Source organism: Muscardinus avellanarius (genome assembly GCF_963383645.1).
Source record: "Muscardinus avellanarius genome assembly, chromosome: 17".
NCBI lineage: Eukaryota > Metazoa > Chordata > Mammalia > Rodentia > Gliridae > Muscardinus > Muscardinus avellanarius.
This window is the reverse complement of record NC_137803.1, coordinates 17,029,875-17,057,259: the sequence shown is the minus strand read 5'-3', so window position 1 is coordinate 17,057,259 and position 27,385 is coordinate 17,029,875. Positions and strand designations below refer to the sequence as shown.

At 42.4% G+C, this 27,385-nt stretch overlaps 1 protein-coding gene across 1 annotated transcript in view; it reads left to right on the top strand.

Annotated features, from left to right (window-relative positions):
* Positions 1-26,738, top strand: part of MALT1 (MALT1 paracaspase) — a gene marked incomplete at both ends in the record, with an annotated part of 58,875 nt that extends 32,137 nt beyond the window's left edge. Inside the window, 10 exons of the mRNA XM_080714483.1 lie at positions 1,159-1,185; positions 3,409-3,441; positions 7,492-7,695; positions 13,441-13,618; positions 14,653-14,727; positions 16,100-16,227; positions 20,352-20,501; positions 22,284-22,441; positions 24,306-24,431; positions 26,301-26,738. Coding sequence (XP_080570609.1) covers positions 1,159-1,185; positions 3,409-3,441; positions 7,492-7,695; positions 13,441-13,618; positions 14,653-14,727; positions 16,100-16,227; positions 20,352-20,501; positions 22,284-22,441; positions 24,306-24,431; positions 26,301-26,738 — 1,517 coding nt within the window. The remainder of the gene's footprint in view (positions 1-1,158; positions 1,186-3,408; positions 3,442-7,491; positions 7,696-13,440; positions 13,619-14,652; positions 14,728-16,099; positions 16,228-20,351; positions 20,502-22,283; positions 22,442-24,305; positions 24,432-26,300) is intronic.
* Between the last annotated feature and the right edge of the window lie 647 nt (positions 26,739-27,385).

Below are 27,385 nucleotides of genomic sequence, written 5' to 3'. Positions count from 1 at the left end.
TTTATTTGGAAACAGGGTCTCCTAAGCCAGCGCGCGCAGCTGGCTTCGAACCTGCGCGATCCTCCTGTCTCTGCCTCCCAAGCACGGGGATTACAGGCGTGCGCCACCACGCCCGGCCTCCCCATAAAATTTTTAAAGAAAAAAATAATAAATGACTCTAATTTCATGGATATTTGCTTGGATAGTTTAAACTATCCTTTGGCCATGATGAGATGGCCCACAGTGATACATGTTACTCTGAAACCACTTCATTCCCCAAAACAATGTCGTACCTTGAGAAACCACAAGTAAGCCTGAGAAAATATCAGGAAAATCCCAGGGAAGGAACATCCTACAAGATGTCTGACTTCTCAGAACCATCTAAGTCATCAGAGGAAGGAACATCCGAGCAGCTGTCAGTGACCAAAAGGGAGTCTAGACCAAGAAGAACACGAGCGGCCCATTAGTCTGACGAATACACCGTGCTCACAGAGGATGCTAACTACCGAGAAACTAGGCTCGGCTACACAGGCACCTTCTGCACTCTCCTGCAGTGCTTTCTTAGATTTTATCTTCTAAAACTCAACGTTTATGTTTTAAATCATTTGAGATAGCCGGGCGTGGTGGTGGCGCACGCTTGTAATCCCCGTGCTTGGGAGGCAGAGACAGGAGGATCGCACAGGTTCGAAGCCAGCCGCGCGCTCTGTTTCCAAATGAAAATGTAAAAATAGGTCTGGGAGTGTAGCCTGGAGGTAGAAGGGCTTCCAGGAACCCCAGTACCACCAATAAATAAATAAATAAATAAATAAATAAATAAATAAATCATTTGAGATTGTTAGTTAGGTGCAAAAAGCTTATAGTTGAGGCCATAGACAGACCTTCTCTCTTTTTTATCCATAGTTGGCCAGAATAACCAAAACTTTGAATGAACTCTGAGTGAGTTTATTTAGCTTTTTGTCATCTCGTGAAATCAGCAATAGTTCAGAATGATGTCCACCAGTGTTCTCTTCTGTTCTCTATTTGTAAGACTTATTTATTTGATTTGAAAAGCTTTAAATTGATAAAAACATTTATAATATGGTTTAAGAACACAGAAACAACTTGTTTGGTTAATCTTACTATTTGTGCTAAATTGGCAGATTATTTAAAGTTAATCAATTTTCTCTTATTCTCTTTTAGATGAATTAAATAATTTGGGGCATCCTGGTGAGTAGTACAAACAAAATATTTGTTTTAAGTTTTTGAATACAATAAAGAGGCGACCTGACTGAGGGAATGGGAGGGAGATGAGGGAAATTCTCTAATGTACATGATGTACATTAACAAGCGTATCGAAGTCAATCACTGAGCCAAGCATGAGAAGGGGGAGGGGGAGGAAAGGGGTGGGAATTGGGGAAGGGCTAATTGGGTGATGTGTGCATGTCTGCCTCCACCATCTTGTACCCCATTAAGATGTATGACTACAGTACACCAATAAGGAATTTTAAAAAGAGAGATAAAAAATAAAATACAATAAAGATCCTGTAGATACACTCTTACTAACTTTTTTGTTGTTGTTGTTGTGGAAACAATGAAGTTTAGGGTTGAAGTTCAATTTCATGGAAGTGAAACAAAAATATTTTTTATTATAAAACCATAATGTAGAAAATATTTGAGGCAAGAAAACATCGATGTACATTTTATCAGTGTTTTTAATTTTTTATCCTTATAAGAAGGAAGTTACTGGGGACAGTGCATGATCTTTAATTTGGAGTAAGGGAGGCATGTTTGAACGTGTGATGGGCGAGGGTAGAGCTCAGTGGGAGAGTACTTGCCCAGCACGCAACAGGCCCTGGATTTGCTCCCCAGCACTGCAAAAATGAAAGAGTGTTGGACCACATTCCCAATCAGGTCAGACCTGGGCTCTAGCACTCAAACTAGAATACATCTGAAGTCGCTGGGCGAGCGCCTTCAGCTGAAGTAAGAGGTGCGTGAGTGGGGCTAGCTGGCGTGATGCAGAGTAGTTGGGCCATAAGAGATTGACAGTGCCAGGCGTGGTGATGCATGCCTGCCCAGGAGGCTGAGACAGGAAAACCACAGGTTTGAGGACAGCCTCAGCGAATAGCCACACTCTCAGCAACCTAGCAAGAGCCCGTTCAAATAAAAAAAATGATAAAGGGCTGGGGATGTAGCTCAGAGGTAGAATGCCCCTGGATACCAATTCCCAGTATCACAAAAAAGAAGAGAGAGAGAGAGAGACTGACAGTTGGTAGTGGTATGCAGAACGCCTTCAACTGGATTAAAAGGCATATTAGTAGTGAGAATAATATAAAGATAGAGGACATTAATACCGGACATTGCCATCTGAAAGGTAGTGATAGAACCTAGAAATTATTTGAAAGTAAATTTGTCCAGGAATATATCAGGAAGGCAGTTCTATCACTTAAGATTTGTAGAAAGTCCTGTTATTTCTTATTATCTTACCAGCACAATTGCTTTGCTTGGTTTTTTCTTTCTTCCTTCTCTTTTCTTCTTTGTTTCTGCCTTTTTTGTGTATGTGATACATGACACATGCTGGGCAATTGCTCTACTGTTGAGCTCCTCGCCAACCTCAGTTTGCTTAGTTTTTTATTTCATGAATGAACATATATAATCCTGAATGCTTTTTCGATTGTGCTGACTGTGCGTAGGCAAATAAAGCAGAAAGCCACCATTACTCACGTACCGCTCTCCTTGCTGGACTATTCTCAGATTCACACGAAACCTTAGACTTGCTTCAAACATCCAAAAATAAACTGTTGAGAACCACCCTAGAAATTATTTCTCTTGGTAGATAGAGAATTCCTTTTCCAAAATTTGTGTTTTTTTCATGACCATTAACACCACAAGCCAGGTGTGCTGGTGCATGCCTGTAATCCCAGTGCTTGGCAGGCTGAGACAGGAGGGTCTTGCAGGTTCAAGGATAGTGTCAGCAACTTAGCAAAGCTCTCAGGAACTTTGGGAAACTGTTTTCAAATAAAAAACTAGAAGGGCTGGGGATGTAGCTCAGAGGTAGATACCCCTGGATTCCACCCCAGTACCTCCAAAATAAAACAACAAAAGAGATATGTTAATGAACATTGTAAAGTTAATTTCATTAAAACTTTTGCATATATGAACTACTGAGTTTTAAATTCTTCCCCAGCCCTTTTTCTTTTTCTTCACTACCCAAGATTCAGGGAAACCAAATATTTGAGTTTAAAGAGTGGTCCAAAGCCGTCACTGTGGCACCTACCTGTAATCCCAGTACTCGGGAGGCCGAGACAGGAGAATCACAGGTTCAAGGACAGCCTCAGCAACTTAGCGAGACGGTGTTTCAAAATTAAAAGGGCTGGGAGTGTAGGTCAGAGGTAGACTGCCCCAGTGTTTATGAACAATAACATGTTTTCTTTTTTTTAAATCTTTATATAGATAATAAAGAACAAACTACTGATCAGCCTTTGGGTGAGTAGAGGTTAAATCAAATATAGATCAAATATAATGATAGCGTTTAACTCAATTTCATCATGACCATGAAAGGATCTAAGACATTTTAACTTGTTTTTATAAACATTTGAATAACATTGGGACCATATTTTTATTTTTGATATTTGTAAAGAATTGTAGAAGGCGTTCAAAAGATTATGGATTCTGCTTCTGGGATGAAATGATATCTGTGTTTCTGGTAATGAAAAAAAGAAAGGAACAGGTGCTTGTTAGGTAGTTCACAGGGGGAAGAAATGACGAACCTTTCCCCAGTGGGGCAGAGATTAGGAATGTACTGCAGAGGTGCAGTAAGCTCTGGAGTCTGTTTCCCCGTCTTCAGTGGGAAGAGAAGAATTAGCAGAAAATGTAAATAAACAGTTACCTTTAAAGAATGGCACGGAGAAGAATATATTAAGTAGAAAACCAAGAAAATGGAAAATTCAAGAGATTCATGGGGTAAAAGCTTAGCAGATTACCATTTAAAAGAGGCATAAAAACAGTCAACATTTTGATGCATGCAGAAGTCAGGTAAAATGGTGTCTAAAATGTGTCCACTGGATTCAGTGATTCGTTAAATTCACTGATTGATGCTTTTAAGTGAAATACTGAAAGTGCTTTCTTAAATATGAACCAGTTACGGGGTTATGCTGGAGGTTCAAATGCGTCCACTGGATTCAGTGATTCGTTAAATTCACTGATTGATGCTTTTAAGTGAAATACTGAAAGTGCTTTCCTAAATATGAGCCAGTTACGGAGTTATGCTGGGCTTCAAATGTGGGTAAAATACATCATCAATTGGGTAAAGAAGGATCCAGAAGTGAACACATGAAAACGTACCACACATATTAATTTGTTCAGGAATAACGTGGTGATCCGAGATTCAGTAGACAGGTTATATGTTCAAAGTTCTTTTAGAGATTGGGAAAATATGAGGCTATTGGCTTTTGAGAAGAGGGATCTCCTGAGATTGAAGGTTAGAGGGTTCGGGGCTTCATCAAAGAGAGGACAGTTGACGGAGCGAGTGCCCTGAGGAGCTGTTAGGGATTTAAGTCAAGATGAAAAAGGAAGAGGTCTGCTCCCATCAGAATGTCCCGCTCAGTGTGACACTGCACTGGAACAGTGCCGCCCGCGCCCGGCCTCCTGCGTGCTCACGTGCGCTCTGAGCGCCACCTCTCGCCCCTGTTCATAAATTGCTCGTATAGCTGCTGTTGGGAGATCTCTTTATTGCTCTGTACTTCTTTAAATTCAGATTTTACTCCCTCTGTCTCCTCTCTAAAGCCTCACTCTTTCCCTTTCTTCAACTAATCTCCTGGAATAGGTCTTTGTCGGCCCTTATCTCAACCACAGGCTCTGCTTCTTTGTTCTGAATCCACCCCTGTTCCCCATCATCCAGGAACTGCTTTACAAGTAGATTGGGCAAGGTAAGATTTACTTACCTTCTATCTTCTTACCGTCAAATTGAAGAAAGTGTTCTCAGACATCGTGAGAATTACCTATCAAAAAGTACTGAAGCCGGTCATGGTGTCATATTCCTGTAATCGCAGTACTTGGGAAGCTGAGGCAGGAGGATCGCAGGTTCTAGTTCAGCCTCCACAAGTAATGAGGCTCTCATTAGCCTCGCGAGACCCTGTTTCAAAATAAAAATAAAATACAGCTGGGAGTGTAGCTCAGAGGTAGAATGTCCTTTGGGTTCCATCCCCAATACCACAAAGAAAAATTATCATTGGGGAAAATTTTTAAGAGGATTATGGGCACTTATTGTTGATACATACATTTTACGACATGTAATTCTCAAATTGACATTCTGTACATTGTACTTTTATTTCCTATACACAGTCTATGACAATGACTGGCATGAAATCTGAGAAATGCTTCAAGGTGGCCATATAGATCGATTATTCAACGATTGTGAGCCCAACAGGATGTATGAGGCTGCTGTCCGCATACGTAGACATAGACATATGCATATGTATACAATATATATACAAACATACAGTATTTTTTAATAAGAAAAAGGCTCATCAGGCATGGTGTCACACACTTGTAATTTCAGTATTCGGGAGGCTGAGACAGGAGGATCGCAGGTTCATGGCCAGCCTCAGCTACTTAGTGAGGCCCTTAGCAACCCAGTGAGACCCTGTTTCAAAATAAAAAAATAAAATAGGGCTGGAGCGGTAGCTCAGATATAGAATGCCCCTGGTTCAATCCCCAGTTTCACAAAAGAAACAAAGAAAGAGAAAAAGCTGTATGCTCAACAATGTTGAATTTAAAATTTTTTAAGTTAAAAAAAATGAGAAGTATAGGATAGGAAATATATAAGCCAGTGGCTCAATCAGTTATTGTTATTAAATATTGTGTTGCATACATCATTGCATTCTGCTTTCATACGACTGGAGACACAGTAGACTTGTTTACACCTTTTGGCCCCACCTTAGGCCATCAAAGAAATCTCTTAAGCCCTAAGCTGCAGCCAGCTGTCACAGCTGTTCAGGCCAGACCCGAGTACTGACTAAACTAGCAACTACTTTTTTTTTTTTTTTTTTTTTTTTAGTAATGGGGATTGACCACCTCTGAGCCACATACCCAGCCCTTTTTACTAGGTTGCCAAGAGTCTTGCTGTGTCGCTGAAGCTGCCTTCAAACTTGCAATCCTCCTATCTCAGCCTCCCAAGTACTGGAATTACAGGCATGCACCCCCAGGTCCGGCTACTTTAAGTCATAGATACAAGTCTTTCGCCTCCGCCCCCCAAAACCTGTTTCTATCAGAACCCACTGTCTTTGAGCAAAGTCATTAAGTTTAAAAGATGAAGTACAGAATGACATTTAACCAAAAGCCCTCACAGGCCAGGCGTGGTGGCGCACGCTTGTAATCCCAGCGCATGGGAGGCGGAGACCGGAAGATCACACAGGTTTGAAGCCAGCCTCAGCTACTTAGTGAGGCTCTCAGCAACTTAGTGAGACCCTGTTTTCAAATAAAATATATAATAGGTCTGGGAGTATAGCCCAGAGGTAGAAAGCCTCTGGGTTCCACCCCCAGTACCACCAAAAAAAAAACCTTCCCAGACCCTTCCAGCAGCCTTATCAACCTGCAAACAGGAAATATTTTTAAAAGAAGCTGGGAGGAGACCATCCCTTCTGTGGCCCCTGCAGAAACAAAGAATACAGCCCTTGCAAATTCTCTGCTTTTCTCCAGTTTGGTCTTTCCCCTTGCTCGCGCCCATGTAACTTTTTCCATCCCCGTTTCATGTATTACTTTTGTTTTTACCTCTTCCATTCTCAGCAAAACCTAATTTGATGAGAACCTAATTCTAAATATTGCTTGTTTAAATTTGCTCTAAAAGTCTAGTTAAATATTATATTCTTTACTTTTTGTGATTAAATAAAGCATATTTTATATTGGTTACCATTCTGTTTCGTATGCAGCTAACAAATATCCTTTACCTGGTTTTCAAAGCATCCCTGGTGAAGTTTCATTTGTTTAGTGTTTTAGCCTCCTGTGTTCCTGGTGGTATATTAGCCTCCTGCATAAATTAATATTTTTAAAATGAAATTAGGGCCTGGCGTGGTGACGCATGCCTATCATCCCAGTACTTGGGAGGCTGAGACAGGAGGATTGCAATTTCAAAGCCAGCCTCAACTTAAAAAGGCCCTCAGAGTCAGGCGTGGTGGCACACACTTGTAGTCCCAGCACTGGGGAGGCTGAGACAGGAGGATCGTGTTTCGAGGATAGCCTCAGCTACTTAGTGAGGTCCTTTGCAACTCAGTGAGACCCTGTTTCAAAATAAAGAATGAAAAATAGGGCTGAGGGTGTAGCTCAGAGGTAGAATGCCTCTGAATTCAAAATTCAGTCCCCTATAACACACACACACACACACACACACACACACACACACACACACACACTGAAATTAGGTAATAAGCTTATTTGAAATGAAATAATGCAGCAGTCTTAAAGCAACTTTCTCATTATAATAATATCCATAGGATTTCATATTTATCTCTTCCTTTAAATGTTCCTCCTTCTTCACAGCAAAGGACAAGGTCGCTCTTTTGATTGGAAATATGAATTACCGAGAGCACCCCAAGCTGAAAGCGCCTCTGGTGGATGTGTATGAACTGACCAACTTACTGAGACAGCTCGACTTCAAGGTGGTTTCACTGTTGGACCTGACTGAGTACGAGATGCGGAACGCTGTGGGTGAATTTCTACTACTTTTGGACAAAGGAGTTTATGGTGAGATAGAGTCTTTTACAATTATCTGCTATTCTTCTCATTGTACTAATTAGGGTAAGAGTTGAAAATCAGATAAAGGTAAGGTAAACGCACTGTGGAAGAGTTGTATTTTTCTTATAAAGGAGGTAAATTTTATCTTCATTATATGTATAACATAACTATTTAGCTTCATGTGTTTATGTTTCTGTTTTTCGTTTTGTCAAAACAATATTGTTCTTACTAGGATTCTTACCTGACTTTCATGATTCTACTTTTTATTTACCACATAGTCAAGGTTGACCAAATAGCAAAACTAGATTCATATATGTAAATTAATAGGCTGGGCCTGGTGGTGCATGCCTATAACGCCAGTTTTTGGAGGCTGAGACAGGAAGAACATATATTTGAGAACAGCCTCAGTAACATAGTGAGACCTTCAACAACCTAATAATACCTTATTTCAAAACAAAAAATAAGAGCCGGGCGTAGTGGCACACTCTTGTAATCCCAGAATTTGGGAGGCTGAGACAGGAGAATGGCTGTCTGCAGTCAGCCTCAGTTACTTAGTGAGGCCTTCTGCGACTTAGTGAGACCTTGTTTCAGAATAAAGAATAAAAAATAGGGCTGGGAGATGGAATGCCCCTGGGTTCCATCCACAGTACCACAAAAAATAAAAATAAAAAGGATTTGAGGGTACAGCTTGGAGGTAGAATGCTCCTGGGCTCAATACCTAGCAATTTACTTACACATACACACACAATAAACAAACAGGGCTGAAGGTATAGCTTGGAGGTAGCTTCCAGGTTCAGTCTGTCGTCTACCCCCAACACACACACACACACGCGCACACACACACACACACACACACAAATAAATTAATACTTTATGGGGCTTTTAACATAAAAGGTTATAACAATGTACATTGTGTTTATTTTCCTTTTTTTAACTATTGCATGGTATTTTCTAGATTTTCCTAGTGGGAACTAGAATTTAGAAAGGAAATGTTGGTGAATGAGGCATGTGAGTGTGTGTGAGTGTGTGTGAGTGTGTGTGTGTGTGTGTGTGTGTGTGTGTGTGTTAGGGAATCACCCAGGGCCTTGTGCATGCTAGGCAAGCTCTAGCACTGGCTAAACCCCGCGCCTCTCTCTATTGGTTTGTGAACTAAACGTTTATAGAGATATGATTCAAGATACACTTCTGCAAAAAGTTTTAGCAAATTTTGAATGGTTTTTCTCACTCTTTTTTTTTTAACCTAAGTATATTAAGAACATGGTATGTCTGGTGAAGAATTTTTAAAGAGACAGAATATGCTGTCCGTAGTAATTAATCTCTTTGGTGACTTCCTTTTTTAAATCTCCTGGTGTGTGTGTGTGTGTGTGTGTGTGTGTGTGTGTGTGTGTGTGTTGCTAGGGATGGGACCCAGGGCCATTCTACCTCCCAGCTAAACCACAGCCCTATACTACTAGAAGAGTGGTTTCAAGTTAGCAGAATGATACCACTTCTGAAAAGCAGACCTTTTACAAAGGGGCTTCCAGTCAGGCTCTGCCCTGATTGGTTGTGTGCTGTGGTGCACTGCAATTCACCGTACTGGGTCCCTATTATATCTCTAGTCGTGATCAGGAGTGTGCTCAGGGAGACTTAGAGAATGAAGAACATGACCGAGAATAAAGGACATGATCTAGCCGGGTTTGGTGGCACATGCCTGTAATCCCAGTCCTAGGGAGGCTGAGACAGGGGGATCACAAGTTCAAGGACGGCCTCTGCGATTTAGCAAGGCCCTCAAAAACTTCGTGAGACCCTGTTTCAAAATAAAAAATGAAAAGGTCTGGGAGTATAGCTCAGAGATAGAACACCACTGAATACAATCCCTAGAACAACAACAACAAAAAGAACATGATCTATCCTCCTAAGAAAAGTATAGTCCCTTAGCTGGATAGAGTGGCGCACACACCTATAATTTCAGTATTTGGGGGGCTAAGGCAGGAGGGTCATAATTCAAGTTCAGCCTCAGCAACTTAACAAGACCCCATTTTAAATTAAAAAAAAATTTTTTTTAAAGAGCTGGAACTGTATCACCACCGAGAGAGAGAGAGAGAGAGAGAGAGAGAGAAGAGAGAGAGAGAAGAGAGAGACAGAGAGAGGAGAGAGAGAGAGAGAGACCCTGTTTCAAAATAAAAATAGAAGAGGACTGAGGGTAGTTTGAAGATAGAAACCCTTCGGTTCAATCTCAGTACCACCAAAGGAAAAAAAGAAAAAGCCAGGTAATAACTTGCCTCAAGATACCCCTTGAAAATGGGTTAATATCTACCCAAAAGAAAAGAAACCAAACTACCAGGCTAATGCATGTGTATCTATGTTTATAGCTGCACAATTCACCATAGCCAAACTATGGAACCAGCCAAGATGTCCATCAACAGATGAATGGATTACAAAACTGTGGGATATGTACACAATGGAATTTTACTCAGCCATCAAAAAAAAAAACTCAATTACATCATTTTCAGGGAAATGGATGGAACTGGAGGACCTAATGCTAAGCGAGATTAGTCAGTCACAAAAAATAAGAAATCAGATGCTTTCCCTAATATGTGAGAGTTAGGGAGAAATGGGTCATAGGAGGAACTCTAGATGAAAAAGGAAATCCTATGGAGGAGCAAACAAGACAACCTAAAGGAGGAGAAAGGAGGGGGGAAGAGGAAAATCTCTAAAACACACAATGTACTTAAACATATCGAAGTCAACCACTAAGCCAAGCAAGGGAAGGACGGAAGGCGAGGGAATGGGGTGGGAATTGGGTAGGGGTTAAATCAGTGATGTGTACATGTATGTACACACAAGTTTTTTACCCCAATATGATGTATGAATATAATGCGCAAATAAAAAATTAAAAAAAAAAAAGAAAGAAAATGGGTTAAGCCACGCCTGGCTTAACACTTGTAATCCTAGCATTCAGGAGGCCGAGACAGGAGCACGGCGGTTTGCAGACCACCTCAGCTACTTAGCAAGGCCCTTTGCAACTCAATGAGACTCTGTTTCAAAATAATGAATAAAAATAGAGCTGGGGGTGTAGCTCGGATATAGAATGTCCCTGGGTTCCATCCCCAGTATCCAAAAAAAAAAAAAAAGAAAAAAAATGGGTTAAGATTTGGGGAGATAGAAGAATAAATAATTTAAGCAAAGACATGGAATTTCAAACTTAGCTTGTCTTATCCTAGAAGCAGTAAAAGGGACTGGTGGTAAGTTGTCTTTTGTGTGTGTGTGTGTGTGTGGTACTGGGGTTCCTGGAAGCCCTTCTACCTCCAGGCTACACTCCTAGACCTATTTTTACATTTTTAGTTGGAAACAGGGTCTCCTAAGCCAGCATGCGCAGCTGGCTTTGAACCTGTGCGATCCTCCTGTCTCTGCCTTCCAAGCGCGGGGATTACAAGCGTGCGCCACCACGCTCGGCTAAGTCGTCATATTTTGAACATTTGAGAAGCCCTTCAGTTTTTCTCTTAAAAGTATATTTTTCAGTGGACCAGTATATTCCCCAAATTGTGCCTGGGTACCGATACCTAACTCCCCACAGCCGCCACTCACATTTCTCCTCCCCCGAGCCCACAGAACTCCCTCCCTGGGAGGCTGCCTCTTCTTATGTCACCTGTCGAGAATCATTCAGCCTTTTCTGTCTGGTTTTCTCACTCAGTATAATGTTTTCAGGTCCCCCCTGTGGAGTCTGTATCAGAAACTTTTTTTCAGGCTGGATGGTCGCCCATTCCATGGACATGCCACGTTTGCTTTGCTTTCATCAACAGGGGGGCATTTGGGTTGCGTTCACTTTGGGGATATTTTAGGTAAAGCGGTTGTAAGCATTTATGTGCACGTTTTGGGGGACTCTACCTTTTCAGTCCTCTTTGGTATCCTGGGAGTGGAATTGCTGGGTCATATGGTAATTCTGTTTAACTTTTGAGGAACCGCTAAACTCTTTCCAGAGTTTTGACACTGTCTATTCCATCCAAAAATGGACGGAGGTCCTAGTGACTCCATCTTTTTTTTTTGTTTTGTTTTGTTTTTTGGTGGTACTGGGGTTCCTGGAAGCCCTTCTACCTCCGGGCTACACTCCCAGACCTATTTTTACATCTTTATTTGGAAACAGGGTCTCCTAAGCCAGCACGCGCGCGGCTGGCTTCGAACCTGCGCGATCCTCCTGTCTCTGCCTCCCAAGCGCGGGGATTACAAGCGTGCGCCACCACGCCCCGGCTGGTGACTCCATCTTTACCTGCACCTGTCTTTGTCTTTTTGATACTAGCCATTGTGAAGCGGTATCTTGGCGTGGTTTTGTTCCTCACACCCCAGTGACTAATGATGTTGAGCGTCTTGAATTGTGTTTACTTGTTCATTCTTTAGATATTTATTAAACTCCTTCCCCGTGCCAGGAATACAAAGATGAACCTTAGACTGTCCTCAGCAGGCTGTCCGAGCCTCAGAGAGGAGGCAGGCGATTCAGGAAAAATATCCTAGCTGCCTATTTTTTTTACAACATGAGATGAAATTGCATTTCATGTTATATCATTAATTACAAATGTATTGCTTCTGTGAATTAAAATGTTACTTCAGACAGCATTTTGATGTTTTAAAATGCTGAATTTAGAGCTGGGCATGGTAGTGCACATTTGTAATCCCAGCATTTGGGAGACTGAAACAAGAGGATTATGGTTCTCAGACAGCCTCAGCTACTTAGTGAGGCCCTCCGCAACTCAGTGAGACCCTGTTTCAAAATAAAGAATTAAAAAAATTGGGCAAGAGGAGTAGCTCAGAGGTCAAATGCCTCTGGGTTCCATCCCCAAGCCCACACACACACACCAAAAAAAAAAAAATGCTGAATTTAGCCAGGCATGGTGGCGCACACTTGTAATCCCAGTATCTGGGAGGCTGAAACAGAAGGATTACAGGTTCATGGTCAGCTTCAGCAACTTAGTGAGGCCCTCCACAATTTAGTGAAACCCTGATTGAAACTAAAAAAATAAAATAGGTTTGGGTATAATTCAGAGGCAAAACGCTCCTGAGTTCAATCCATAGTACCCCCCCCAAAAAAATTCAGAATTTAAGTAAATAATTTGCTGAAGTGGCCGGGCATGGTGGCGCACGCTTGTAATCCCCGCGCTTGGGAGGCTGAGACAGGAGGATCGCACAGGTTCGAAGCCGGCCTCAGCTACTTAGTGAGGCTCTCAGCAACTTAGTGAAAGCCTGTTTCCAAATAAAATATAAAATAGGTCTGGGAGTATAGCCCAGAGGTAGAAAGCCTCTGGGCTCCACCCCCAGTACCACCAAAAAAAAAAAAAAAATGCTGAAGTAAGTTAAAATGCAAATTAACATTGACTGTCTTTGTAATTGTGTGTGTGTGTGTGTATATATATATATATATATTTTTTTTTTTTTTTTTTTTTTTTTTTTTGCGGTACTAGGATGGAACCCAGGGGTATTCTACCTCCAAGCCACACCCCCAGCCCTAATTTTTTATTCTTTATTTTTGAAACAGGGTTTCACTGAGTTACAAAGGGCCTCACTAAGTAGTAGCAGAGGCTGTCCACGAACCGCGATCCTCCTGTCTCGGCCTCCCAAATGCTGGGATTACAAGTGTGCGCCACCTCACCCATCTTGTAATGGCAAACTTATTAAATATGCTGCATCAACTTGAAGAAATCAAAGCTCTATTTTTAATGTGCTACTCTAGGTGCAGAGTTCATGCAGAATTAACATCTACCATTTTCCCCTCTCTCCTCTCAGGGTTGTTATATTATGCAGGACATGGTTACGAAAACTTTGGGAACAGCTTTATGGTCCCTGTTGATGCCCCAAATCCATATAGGTCTGAAAATTGTCTATGTGTGCAAAATATATTGAAACTGATGCAAGAAAAAGACACTGGACTCAATGTGTTCTTGTTGGATATGTGTAGAAAAAGGTAAAATTTCAAATATGTATTACAAGAGCATTGGACTTAAATATCAACCATGACAAGTTAAACGTAAGGCAAACCTGGGAGATACTAAGAACTGTTTGGGTTTGTGAATTTCTGATACACTGAAACTGAGAGAGGAGAACTAAGCCAGGCGTGGTGGCGCACACTTGTAATCCCAGTACCTGGGAGGCTGAGAAAGGACGATCCCGGTTCAAGGCCAGCCTCAGCTACTTACTGAGGCCCTTGCAACTCAGTGAGACCCTGTTTCAAAATAAAGAATAAAAAATCAGGCTGGGGGTGTAACTCGAAGGTAGAATGCCCCTGGGTTCAATCCCTAGTACTGCAAAAAAAAAAAAAAAAAGTTTTTTTAAAAAATGAAGAAGCCAGGTGTGGTGGCTCATGCTTGTAATCCCGGTACTTGGAAGGCTGAGACAAGGAGGTTTGTGGTCAGCCTCAGCTACTTAGTGAGGCTCTTTGCAACTCAGTGAGACCCTGTTTCAAAATAAAAAATAGGGATGAGGTTATAGCTCGGAAGTAGAACGCCCCTGGGTTCCATCCCCAGTAACAACAACAACAAAAAAGAATCCAGTGCCAGCATTCAAACACACCTCCAGTTATAAGCTAACAAAAGAGAAGATATGGGCACAGCATAGGAGCCCCAGATTTTTTTTTTTTTTTTTTGGTAGATAAGTAGCTGAACAGATGAAAGAATTTTTAATCTGTAATTTTAAATTATATATACTAAAAATAGTATTATATTTTTTCAGTATTTCGTTTATATTATTTGGAGAATACCGTTTAAAGCCAGGCATAGTGGCACATGCCTATAATCCCAGTACTTAGGAGGCTGAGACAGGAGAATTGCAGATTTGAGGACAGTCTCATAACCTAGTGAGCTCTGTTTTAAAATAAAAAAGGCGGGGGGTGTAGCTCAGAGGTAGAACGCCTCAGGGTTCCATCCTTAGCACCAGGAGAAAAGAAGAAGAATGCTGCTTAACATTTTACATTTGTATCTCCCCTTCTCTCTTCATAAATAGAAACGACTACGATGACACCATTCCAATCTTGGATGCACTTAAAGTCACTGCCAACATTGTGTTTGGATATGCCACGTAAGAAGGCTTGGTTTATGTTGAGAGTCCTCGTGTGTGTGTGTGTGTGTGTGTGTGTGTGTGTGTGTGTGTGTGTGTTGCTTCTCTTTCACGCTTCCTTTTCAGATGTAGGTTGGAGGCGTTGGTAGAGCTCTCCCATAAACTTGCCTCCTTCATCTTCTTGGTACAAAGCTTTAAATGCTTGGCGCTCGCTCCTCACGCCCCGGTGTCTTAGCACTGCACACCAACATGTCTAGTTCTCGCTTAAAGATGAACTCCTAGCCAGGCGTGGTGGCGCACGCTTGTAATCCCAGCACTTGGGAGGCTGAGACAGGAGGCTAGCAGGTTCAAGGCCAGTCTTGGCAACTTAGCAAGGCCATTTGCCACTTAGTGGGACCCTGTTTCTGAATAAGAAATAAAATTGGGCTGCAGGGATAACTTGAAGGCAGAATGCCTCTAGGTTCAATCCTCAGAACCAAAAAACGAACAAAGATGAACTCTTTCCTTAAGGATGCCATTTTAGGGGCAGAGGAGAGGATGCGGCTCATCAGTACGTAGGACGCTCCATATGGCAAGTGTTTACTTCTTTAAAGTTTTTTTTTTTATTTGTTTATTATTGGGGGGTTTTTTTTGTTTGGTTTTTTTTTTTTTTTTTTTTTTTTTTGGTGGTACTGGGGGTGTAACCCAGAGGTCTTCTACCTCCGGACTACACTCTCAGACCTATTTTATATTTTCATTTGGAAACAGGGTCTCACTAAGTTGCTGAGAGCCTCACTAAGTAGCTGAGGCTGGCTTCGAACCTGTGCGATCCTCCTGTCTCAGCCTCCCTAGCGTGGGATTACAAGCGTACGCCACCACGTCCGGATGTTATTGGGTTTTGAAAAATTATAATTATAGCCAGGCGTGGTGGCGCACGCTTGTAATCCCCGCGCTTGGGAGGCAGAGACAGGAGGATCGCGCAGGTTCGAAGCCAGCCGCGCGCGCTGGTTTAGGAGACCCTGTTTCCAAATAAAAATGTAAAAAAATAGGTCTGGGAGTGTAGCCCGGAGGTAGAAGGGCTTCCAGGAACCCCAGTACCACCAAAAAAAAAAAAAGAAAAATTATAATTATATATGTATGGAGTAGAAAGTAATGCCATGTATGATGATGGAACTGAGCTAATTAACATGTTCATCACCTCAGATACATATTAATTCTGATACTTGCTCACCCACCCCTCCTCTCCTGGAAGGATTTTGCCCTTTGACCAGCATCTCCTCCCCCACTCTCCAGCCGGGTAACCCACCAGGCTGTGTCTACAGTTCGATTCTTTTAGCTTCCACATGTCAGGAAGGACGTGGGTATTTGCTTTTCTGTGCCTGGCTTTTTCATCTCTCTTCCTTGGTGTTTTAAGGTGTCAAGGAGCAGAAGCTTTTGAAATCCAACATTCTGGATTGGCAAATGGAATCTTCATGAAATTTTTGAAAGATAGATTATTAGAACAAAAGAAAATTACTGTGTTACTGGATGAAGTTGCAGAAGGTAAAAAGAAAAAGAAAAAAAGAAAACCACTTGGGCAGAGGAGGGGGAGGTGATAAACCCACTCAGGATTCCCTGTTTGGTGATTATTTTATGCTTTTACTGGTACTGTGTGTTTTTGGAAAGTGGTATTGACTTTATAAAACTTTTGTGTGTGTGCAGGGGATTGAACCCAGAGGCATTCCAACTCTGAGCTACACCCCAGCCTTACTTAATTTTTGAGTTTGAAACAGAGTCACACTAAGTTGCTAAGGGCCTCCACCACGTGGCTGAGGCTGGCTGCGAACCTGCCATCCTCCTGTCTCCGCCTCCCAAGTACTGAGACCACAGGCCTGTGCCGCCAGGCCTGGCTAGAAAACAGCTTTCAACATGACATTCAGCCGCGCTGCCCTAGCTCCTCAGCCTCTCTCTGCTGACTTAGCTGCAGGCAGTCTGAACAGCATCACTTAGGAGGTGACACTGGTCAGACAGATTAAAGTTTGAGCCTCAGCTATTGTAACTTATGGCTGTGCCTGGGACCTTGGTGCTTCCCAGTCTGCCTACTTGGAAAAGGAAAAAAAAGTTGTTCAGTGAGCAGTCTCTTCCACACCCAGCCTTCTTTCTTCTATTTTTTATTTTTTTATTTCTTCCTCTAATAACTAATAATTTCAGTACACACTTGTCATTCTTGGTTTTCCCACCCAATCCCCAACATGCTGATATAACTTAGACTTCGTTTGGGATTGTTAAATATAGAAATATTGATGTCTTTCTTTTTTTAAAATTTTCCTGTTGTTGAAAAACAGAAACATGGTGTAGAATCTTTTTTATGAGCCGGGCGTGGTGGCGCACGCTTGTAATCCCCGCGCTTGGGAGGCTGAGACAGGAGGATCACGCAGGTTCGAAGCCAGCCTCAGCTACTTAGTGAGGCTGTCAGCAACTAAGTGAGACCCTGATTCCAAATAAAATATAAAATAGGTCTAGGAGTGTGCCCTGAAGGTAGAAAGCCCCTGGGTTCCACCCCTAGTACCACAAAAAAAAAAAAAAAAATCTTTTTTATGTGTCTAAAGATAATCTTTTTTTTTTGGCAGGTCTGGGGATAGAAGCCAGGGGCATTCGACCTCCAATCTATATCCTCTGCCCTATTTTTTATTCTTTATTTTGAAACAGGGTCTCACTGAGTTGCAAAGGGCCTCACTAAGTAGCTGAGGCTGTCCGCGAACCACGATCCTCCAGGTCTCAGCCCCCCTGCTGGGATTACAAGTGTGCGCCACCATGCCCGACTTATCTTTTATTTGGATAAATCTTACTTTTATACTTTTTTCCCCAGATGAACAATCTACTTTCCCAAGGCCAGACTAGATATTATTAACTTTATTTATTTACTTGAGCATTTGGGTTTTTTTTTCTTTTGAGATGGGATCCCACTGTTGCTCAGGCTGCTCTCAAACTCATGGGCTCAAGTAAATGACCCTCTTTCCTAGTTTCCCAAGTGTCTGGGGTACAGGTACACACCACACACCTAGCTTAGCTTTCTTATTTATTAATAGTAGCATAGTAAGCTGGGCGTGGTAGAGCACGCTTGTAATCCCAGCACTTGGGAGGCTGAGACAGGAGGATCGCACAGGTTTGAAGCCAGCCTCAGCTACTTAGTGAGGCTCTCAGCAACTTAGTGAGACCCTGTTTGCAAATAAAATATAAAATGGGTTTGGGAGTATAGCCCAGAGGCAGAAAAGCCACTGGGTTCCACCCTCAGTACCACACACACACACACAAAAAATAGTAGCATAGTAAACAGAAGTAGGATAAATACACTGTGGCCTAACATATGAAAAATATAATGGAGTTTTAAATTTAAATTGATGTGTATTCATATACAAAAGTGTGTATCTAAAACATGTTGGATGAAAATGGCACATTACAAAAATATGCTTATGCTTATGTATTTTTGTTTAATTCAAAACCTAAAACAAGCAGGGCGTGGTAGCGCAATCTTGTAATGCCAGCATTCAGGATGCAGAGACCAGAGGATCACAGTTCGTGGACAGCCTCAGCTACATAACTCAGTGAAACCATGTTTCAAAAATAAAAAGACTAAGCCAGGCGTGGTGGCGCACGCTTGTAATCCCCTCGCTTGGGAGGCTGAGACAGGAGGATCGCGCAGGTTCGAAGCCAGCCTCAGCTACTTAGTGAGGCTTTCAGTAACTTAGTGAGACCCTGTTTCAAAATAAAAATATAAAATAGGGCAGCCGGGCGTGATGGCGCATGCTTGTAATCCCAGCGTTCGGGAGGCTGAAACCGGAGGATCGCGGTTTGTGGATAGCCTCAGCTACTTAGTGAGGCCCTCTGCAACTCAGTGAGACCCGGTTTCAAAATAAAGAATAAAAAATAGGGCAGGGGGTGTAGCTCGGAGGTTGAATGCCCCTGAGTTCCATCCCCAAACCCGCAAAAAAAAAAAAAAAAAAAAAAAAAAAAAAATATATATATATATATATATGGCTGGGAGTATAGTATAGCCAGGAGGTAGAAAGCCTCTGGGTTCCACCCCCAGTACCACACACAAAATAAATAAATAAATAATAAAATAAATAAAAATAAAAAGACTAACAATTGGGACCAGGAGTGTAGCTCAGATGTAGAATGCCCCTGGGTTCTATCCCCAGTACTGCAAAAACAAATTAAAATTAAAATACACCTAATACAAGCTGGGTGCTGTGGCAAATGCCTATAATCCCAATACTTGGGAGGCTGAGATAGGATCACGGTTCACAGACAGCCTCAGCTACTTAGGCCCTTTGCAACTCAGTGAGACTCTGTTTCAAAATAAAGAATAAAAGATAGGGTGTAGCTCGGAGGTAGAATGCCCCTGGGTTCCATCCCCAGTACTGCAAATAAATAAATTAAATAAATAAATAAGCCAGGCGAGGTGGCGCACACTTGTAATCCCAGCATTTGGGAGGCTGAGACAGGAGGATCGTGGTTTGCAGACAGCCTCAGCTACCCTGTGAGGCTCTTTACAACTCAATGAGAACCTGATTCAAAATAGGTAATTAAAAAAATAGGGCCAGGGATGTCAGTTGGAGGTAAAATGCCCCTGAGTTTCATCCCCAACACCACCAAAAAAAAAAAAGAAAAAAAAAGTAAAAGATAAAAGGGGCCGGGATGTGTCTTGGAGTTACAATGCTGTTGAGAGCCTTCTTACTTATCAGCTTTGAGGTCATCTGGGTCCAGCTTGGGAGGGGCAAACTGCCCACCCAGGGACCAAGTACGACTGATAGGCAGGGACCCTGACAGCTTCCTTCTTTCCCAGAGTTTTACCCTTTCCTTCCCTGATTCACCCATGACTACCTTGATGTTTTTCCTGATTCACCCCATGACTGCTTTGCTGTCTTCTGTGATTGCAATGTTTTAATTAAAACTCTCAATAAAAGCAAGATGCTGGCAGAAGGACAGGTAGGAGCGATATCTCTACGCCCATACACAGCCCTCTCAGCTGCCCTCTTTCTCTAATAATAATAATTTCCTCTAAAAATCATTATGACTTCATTGTTCATGCTAGAGACTTCTAATCAGTCAATCAGCATCAACACCAGCAGCAACAGAATGCCTCTGGGCTCAGCCCCAGTACCAACAAAACAAAACAAAACCTCAAACCTTAGCAGATGCTATTTACAAGTACCTAACCATGAGAAAAATTAAGTGTGTATACTGCATGGGGAAATGGTTATTTCAGGGGGTGGGGGTGACGGGGCCTGAGGAACCAGGTGGTTTTAGCACATGATTTCCTGTTTTAAAAATAAAGGTACCGGAGGTAAGCGTGGCACAGTACTTTAACTTTTCTCATATGTTTGTAGTTGTTTGTTTTTCTAACTGAATGTACTTCTCAACAGAATATAGACATAATTATCATGGCTGCTCTCTTAGAGGAAATCTGTGCTTTCAGCTCTTTGGAAATGGTCTCATATTTTTATGGGTTTGCCCACTGCAACATCCCCAGGACTTTGAACAATGCCTGAGGCGTTAGCAGGTGCTCAGTGAATGTTTATTGAGTTCATAGATAATCCTGAGGATATAACCTGGCTTAAATATTTAAAACATAACGAAAGAATTTGGGGTCTTAAACATTTGTCTACTTTCTTATCTTTCAGACATGGGTAAGTGCCACCTGACCAAAGGCAAGCAGGCCCTAGAGATCCGGAGCAGCCTGTCTGAGAAGAGAGCGCTCACGGACCCGATTCAGGGCACGGCCTGCTCGGCAGAGTCCATGGTGCGGAACCTGCAGTGGGCCAAGGCTCATGGTATGGCCGCTTCTTTCTTGCGAGATTGTTCTATCATACACTTATTTTGTAAAGTCGTAGCCCAGGTGTTGTGACACATGCTTATAATCCTAACTAACAATCTCAAATGATTTTTTTTTTTTGGTGGTACTGGGGCTCCTGGAAGCCCTTCTATCTCCGGGCTACACTCCCAGACCTATTTTTATATTTTTATTTGGAAACAGGCTATCTTAAGCCAGCGCGTCTGGCTTCGAACCTGCGCGATCCTCCTGTCTCTGCCTCCCAAGCGCGGGGATTACAAGCGTGCACCACTACGCCCGGCTAAAGAAGATTTTTAAATGATGTATTTTTTATGCCATCGAGTAGACACATTTTAAAAATTAATAATACTGTTTCAGAAATGTTATGGTGAAACTAGTATACTTACATTCCATCTAAATAGAACCAAGTTGTTCCATATGTAAGAAACCATCAACTATCTATATCCAACAATCCTAAATCATTAAATATGTGTAAGAAATATTGACTAATAGAAGAATAAACCCAGAAATAGTACAGATATTCAAGAGTAGCCGAATAATTAAGGTTAACAAACTATAGGGTGGCCATTCAGTGACAATTGGAGTCCTTAGACATTTGGGAATTCTTGTCATGGTGGATCACGTGCCTAACATGCCTGAGGACCTGGCTCCTCCATCCCCAGCACAGGAAAAGCAAAGAAACAAAGCCAACAGCCTTGTCTCGAAGATGGAGGCCACAGCGAAATCCGCCTGCAATCATTCGTGTACTCCCCCGCCCCAGTACTGGGGTTGAACCCAGTGGCATTCTACCTCCAAGGTGTATGCCCAGCCCTAACTTTTATTCTGTGTGTGTGTGTGTGTGTGTGTGTGTGTGTGCGTGTGCGTGTGTGTGTGTACGTACTGGGGATGGAACCCAGGGGCATTCGACCTCCAAGCTACACCCCCAGCCCACTTTTTTATTCTTTATTTTGAAACAGGGTCTCACTGAATTGCAAAGAGCCTCATTAAGTATCTGAGGCTGTCCACGAGCATGCAATCCTCCAGTCTCAGCCTCCTGAATGCTGGGATTACAAGCGTGCGCCACCATGCCCAGCCTATTTTTTATTCTTTATTTTGAAACAGGGCTGCTGGGCGTGGTGGCACACGCTTGTAATCCCTGCACTTAGGAGGCAGAGACAGGAGGATCGTGCTGGCTCGAAGCCAGCCTTGCTGGCTTAAGAGACCCTATTTCCAAATAAAAATATAAAAAAAAAATAGGACTGGGAGTGTAGCCTGGAGGTAGAAGGGTTTCCAGGAACCCCAGTACCACAAAAAAAAAAGAAGAAAAGAAAAAAAAAGAGAAACAGGGTCTCGGTTGCAGAAGGCCTCACTAAGTAGCTGAGGCTGGCTGAGAACCTGCAATCTTCCTTTCTCAGGCTCCCAAGTACTAGGATTACAAGTGTGTGCCACCACACCCAGCAGCCCTGTTTCAGCCCTGTATACTTTTGTTTACTAAGAAAATTACATATGCAAATACACAAGAATTCTAGCTTTTATTTTATTTGGTTTGCTTATACAGCAGAATGAGCTTTTAAAAAAATGTGCCCTGATAAAAGTATATAAAACAATAGAGATATATAAAATAAAAAGCAAAAAAAATGTTGTGTATGTGCTTAAACAAAAATGGTTATGTGTTACTATTAAGCAAAAGGCTCTAACCATATTCTGCCTCATAGAGGATATTTATTGTCTATCAGAAAACCTCCTAAGCACTCTATTAATTGTTCTTATTGCTCTTTTTTAGAACTTCCAGAAAGTATGTGCCTTAAGTTTCAATGTGGTGTTCAGATTCAATTAGGATTTGCAGCCGAGTTTTCCAATGTCATGATAATCTATACAAGTATAGTCGACAAACCACCTGAGATAACAATGTGCGATGCCTATGTTACTGATTTCCCACTTGTAAGTATGGCCTTTTTTCTTTTATTTAAAATCAGTTGATATTAAAGACCAAACTTTTGAGCTGGGGCTGTAGCTCAGTGGTAGGGAGCTTGCCTAGCCTGTGTGAGGCTGTGGTTAAGTCCCTGGCACAGGGGGGGAAAAACCTAAAGACTAAACCTTTAAGGACTTAAAAAGTTGATGGTAAATATAGAGGAAATGTATTTTTGTAATTATGTGTGTGTATATTTATTTATAGTTGTTGGACATAACATTTAGTAACTGCAAAAATACCTTGAGTTTGTCAAATTTTAAGATATCTAAAGTTCACTCAGAAAAGATGCCTTTATTTTTATACCCTAAATATCAAATGTGAAAGAATACAATATGCCTTACATATATCAAGATAATTTTTAAAACTATTGTTTCCAATGTAAGTTATTCAAAAGCATAAGACTTGCCGGGCGTGGTGGCGCACGCTTGTAATCCCCGCGCTTGGGAGGCAGAGACAGGAGGATCGCACAGGTTCGAAGCCAGCCGCGCGCGCTGGCTTAGGAGACCCTGTTTCCAAATAAAAATGTAAAAATAGGTCTGGGAGTATAGCCCGGAGGTAGAAGGGCTTCCAGGAACCCCAGTACCACCAAAAAAAAAAAAAAAAAAAAAGAAAAGAAAAAAGCATAAGACTTCTCAAGTTCTGATAGTATATGGAAAGAATATAAATCTAGTTCTGTTTTTTCTAAGGATTTAGTTATATTTATTTTGTCTTGGTCTAAAGCCTGTGAATAGTTCCCCACTTTCCTACTTAGGTATGACAAATTGAGGACTAATCAAAGAAGTTAGCAGGAATATTATATAAGATTAGGTTTAGCCAGGCATGGTGGCTTACGCTTGTAATCCCAGCGCTTGGGAGGCTGAGACGGGAGGATCGCACAGGTTCGAAGCCAGCCTCAGCTACTTAGTGAGGCTCTCAGCAACTTAGTGAGACCTTGTTTCCAAAAAATTATAAAGTAGGTCTGGGAGTGTAGATAAGAGGTAAAAAGCCCCTGGGTTCCATCCCCAGGACCACAAAAAAAAAAAGATATTTAGATTTGTAAACAAATCCAAAATATCACCTTTACTCCTGATAGAGGCTTTGTAAGAGAACATTGCCCAGTGAGTGTAACGGCATAGCACAGAGCCTCACAATTAGGTCGGTCCACCACACCCCACTCATGGCAGCCTTCCTTGTGTACTGGGCTGGGCAGTCATGGGCTTCCTCTGCAGGAGTGGAACACCTCTTACCCTTCACCAATCAGTTGGTTCTAAAGGGGGAAAAAAAAGAAACAGAAACACTGACTTAAGCTTGCTTATTTATTTTTAAAGAATTCTAGACAGAGCCCAGTGTGGTGGCGCACACCTGTAATCCCAGTACTTGGGAGGCTGAGTCAGGAGGCTCACATGCTCGAGGACAAGTAGTGAGTCTCATCAACCTAGCAAGACCTTGTTTCAGAATAAAATAGGGCTGGAGTTATAGCTCAGAAGTAGAATGCCCCCTGGGTTCAAACAAAAAACTAAACAAAAGAATCCCCCTGTACCTTCCCAAAATGAGAGAAAGAGAAAGACTCTAGGTGTCAAACACTAATGCAGTTCTTGGTTCTTGGAGAAATAGTTTAAAAGCAAACTATCCTTTCAGGACTAACTTTACTTTTAAAATGTATGAGTAGAGAACTTGGAATTCCTATTATAATCATAGAATGTGGTTTTCCCTGTTTATTCAGTCCTGGGTAAGGGATTTACTTATTCAGGTAAAAGTCACGAGCGCAGCACCTGTCGGGATGTTTTATGTCGTAGGTAGTGTTACGACTTTCAGCGACCTCACCGTTGATATCCACTGACTCTTTTTATACAGGACCTAGATATTGACCCAAAAGAGGCAAATAAAGGGACTCCGGAAGAAACCGGCAGCTATTTAGTATCAAAGGATCTTCCCAAGCACTGCCTCTATACCCGACTCAGTTCACTGCAGAAGTTAAAGGTTGCTACTTTTCTTGTTTTTGGGGGTGTTTTTGTTTGTTTTGTTGGTTTTCTTTGTTTTTGTGTTTCGGCCTTGGGGATTGAACTCAAGAGCATTGTACTTCCGAACTACACCCCCAGCCCTGTTTTATTTTTTATTTTGAAACAGGGTCTCACTAAGTTGTAGAGAGCCTCACTAAATTGCTGAGTGAGACCGTCCTTTAATCTGTGATCCTCCTGTCTCAGCCTCTCAAGTCTGGGCTTACAGGCGTGTGCCACCTCACTCGGTTCACTACTTTTATAGCTACTAATGAAAAACAGTATGAAACTGAAAATTTTTTTGCCAGTCTATAGATGTACTGCTTTACTAAGTAGTAAACTAAAGTAAGCAGAGTGTGGTGTCACACACACACCTGTAATCCCAGTATTCAGGAGGCTGTGACAGGAGGGTTGCAGGTTCAAGGACAGCCTCAGCAACAGCAAGACTCAACAACCTCACGAAACCGTTTCAAAGCAAAAATAAAATTGAGCTGGGGATGTAGCTCGGAGGTAAAATGCCCCTGGCTTCAATCCCCAGTAACACACACACACACACACACACACACACACACAGCCGAGTATGGTGGTGTACACCTGAAATTCCAGTACTTGGGAGTCTGAGACAGGAGCACCACAGGTTCTTAGCCAACCTCAGCAATTGAGTGAGCCATCTGCAACTTAGTGAGACTGTGTTTCAAACAAAAAAAATAAAATAGAGCTGGGGCTGTAGCTCAGAGGTAGAATGCCCCTGGGCTCAATCCCCAGTATGAAAAAGAAAATTGAAGTAGATGCTCGGGGCGGTGGCACATGTTTCTAATTCCAGTACTTGGGAGACTGAGACAGGAAAATTGTAGGTTCAGAGACAAGAGGATTGCAGGTTCAAGGCCAGACTTCTTGGCAACTTAGTGAGACACTTTCAAAATAAAGAAAAAAATGGGGCCAAGGGTATAGCTCAGAGTTAGAACCCCCATGGGTTCAATCCCCAATACCCACACACACACACCCACACACAGAACCTGAAGTTGAGATAACTGATCTGCAGCGGGTCTTCCCAGTGGCCTTTTTCATATTCTTTTTTCTCCAGTACAAAAAAAAAAAAAAAACTTTCTTCACCTTGAGATATAGCCAGTTATATTTATTTTATTATTATAAAATTATTATTATACTTATTGTCTATTATAATTATCTTATTATATTTCTTTATTTTAGTACTCAGTTATACTTTTCCCTGTGATTTGGGTTGTTATTTCATAATATTTTTTATCTTAAGCTATTGACATAGGTGTAAAGCCAGATTGTTTTGACATGAAAGGATAATTCCCCCTCTCTGATAGTAGGGGAGGACGAGATGCCACAGCCCCGCTGCTTAGAGAAATACCTTTTTACTCTTCATCAGGAGTAGACCTCTGTAATTTTCACTCTTCCTAGCAGTAAGATCTGAAATTCTGCTAAACTGCAAGCTGTTGAATGAAGGGAAAGGAAGATGACTGTGGCCGGCCTTTTCTTGGTTTAAGGGAGCTGGAGCAGATGCCTTAAGGATTTGGAGCCTGGGGAGGGGGCTGAGTGGTTTGTTGTTGTTGTGTGTGGGAATGACATCTTAAGGTTGATGTTTTCATGTAGATAAAAATGGTAAGCCTCTGGGAGGCTGAGACAGGAGGACCACTGTTCGAGGACAGCCTCTGCACTTAATGAGGCCCTTTGCAACTCAGTGAGACCTTGTTTCAAAATAAAGAATAAAAAACAGGGCTGGGGATGTATAGCTCAGAGGTAGAATGCCCCCGAGGTTCCATCCCCAGTACCACACACCCACACACACACAAAAAAGGTAAGCCTCATTTCTCTTCCTTTCCAGGAGCATCTAGTCTTCACTGTGTGCCTGTCCTACCAGTACTCGGGACTGGAAGACACGGTGGAGGAGAAGCAGGAGGTGAACGTGGGCAAGCCCCTCATCGCCAAGCTGGACATGCACCGGGCGCTGGGCGGGAAGACTTGCTTTCAGACCTGCCTCATGTCCGATGGGCCCTTCCACAGCTCCACGGCCAGCGTCGGCGCCGCGCGCTACCACTCGTCCCTGGACTCGCTCCACCCGGTCTACCGCTCACATCTCGGGAACGCAGACAGTGTCCTGCCGCCGGACAGGTGTCACTGCAGCCGCACGCCCAGCGCCTTCATCCCAAGTTACCACAGCCACCATTACTCCTGCCGGTTTGGTAGAAGTAACGTCCCCGTGGAGACCACCGACGAAGTGCCATTCAGCTTCTCTGACAGGCTCAGGATTTCTGAAAAGTGACCTTCTCGGGCTAGAGGGGCAGCGGACTTACCAGACGCCTCAGTGCGATGAGAGGCTGTGCAGAGGCAGGTGCGTGGACGCAGTGGACGGCCATGGGCGAGGATGGCCATGGGCGAGGATGGCCTCACTCAGGCCCAGGCCCTCATCACAGACTCCTGCTTGCTCTTTTTTCTTGTTTAAAACTTTGTAAATTGGTTGATTTGTTCTGCAAGAATGAAATGTGTGTGTGTGTGTGTGTGTGTGTGTGTGTGTGTGTGTGTGCACGCGTGTATATAATAAAAGTATTTTCATTTCAACCACTCTGAATAAGGGCAATAGGAATGGTATTATTGTAGAAGTCATTGTATATTTAGCACCACAAAGAACTCGGTGGCCATCAGTTTCAACCTAGTTTTATCTGTGGGAGAAACAGATTGGGGTCTCTGGTGAGCTTGCACCAGAGCTGAGCCCTGCAGAATTCTGTTTTCAGTGTTTTTCCACACTCTCCTGCCTCTGACAGGTTGAGAATTGGTATTATTTTCATAGATAGGTTGAAAGATAGGCAGGTAGCTAGCTAGATATGCATATGTGCACGTTTTCCTGAGGAATGTAAAAACTTGAGTTTGTGCTGATAGAACTTTGCTGCAAGTGTCAGTGAAGATGTTCCT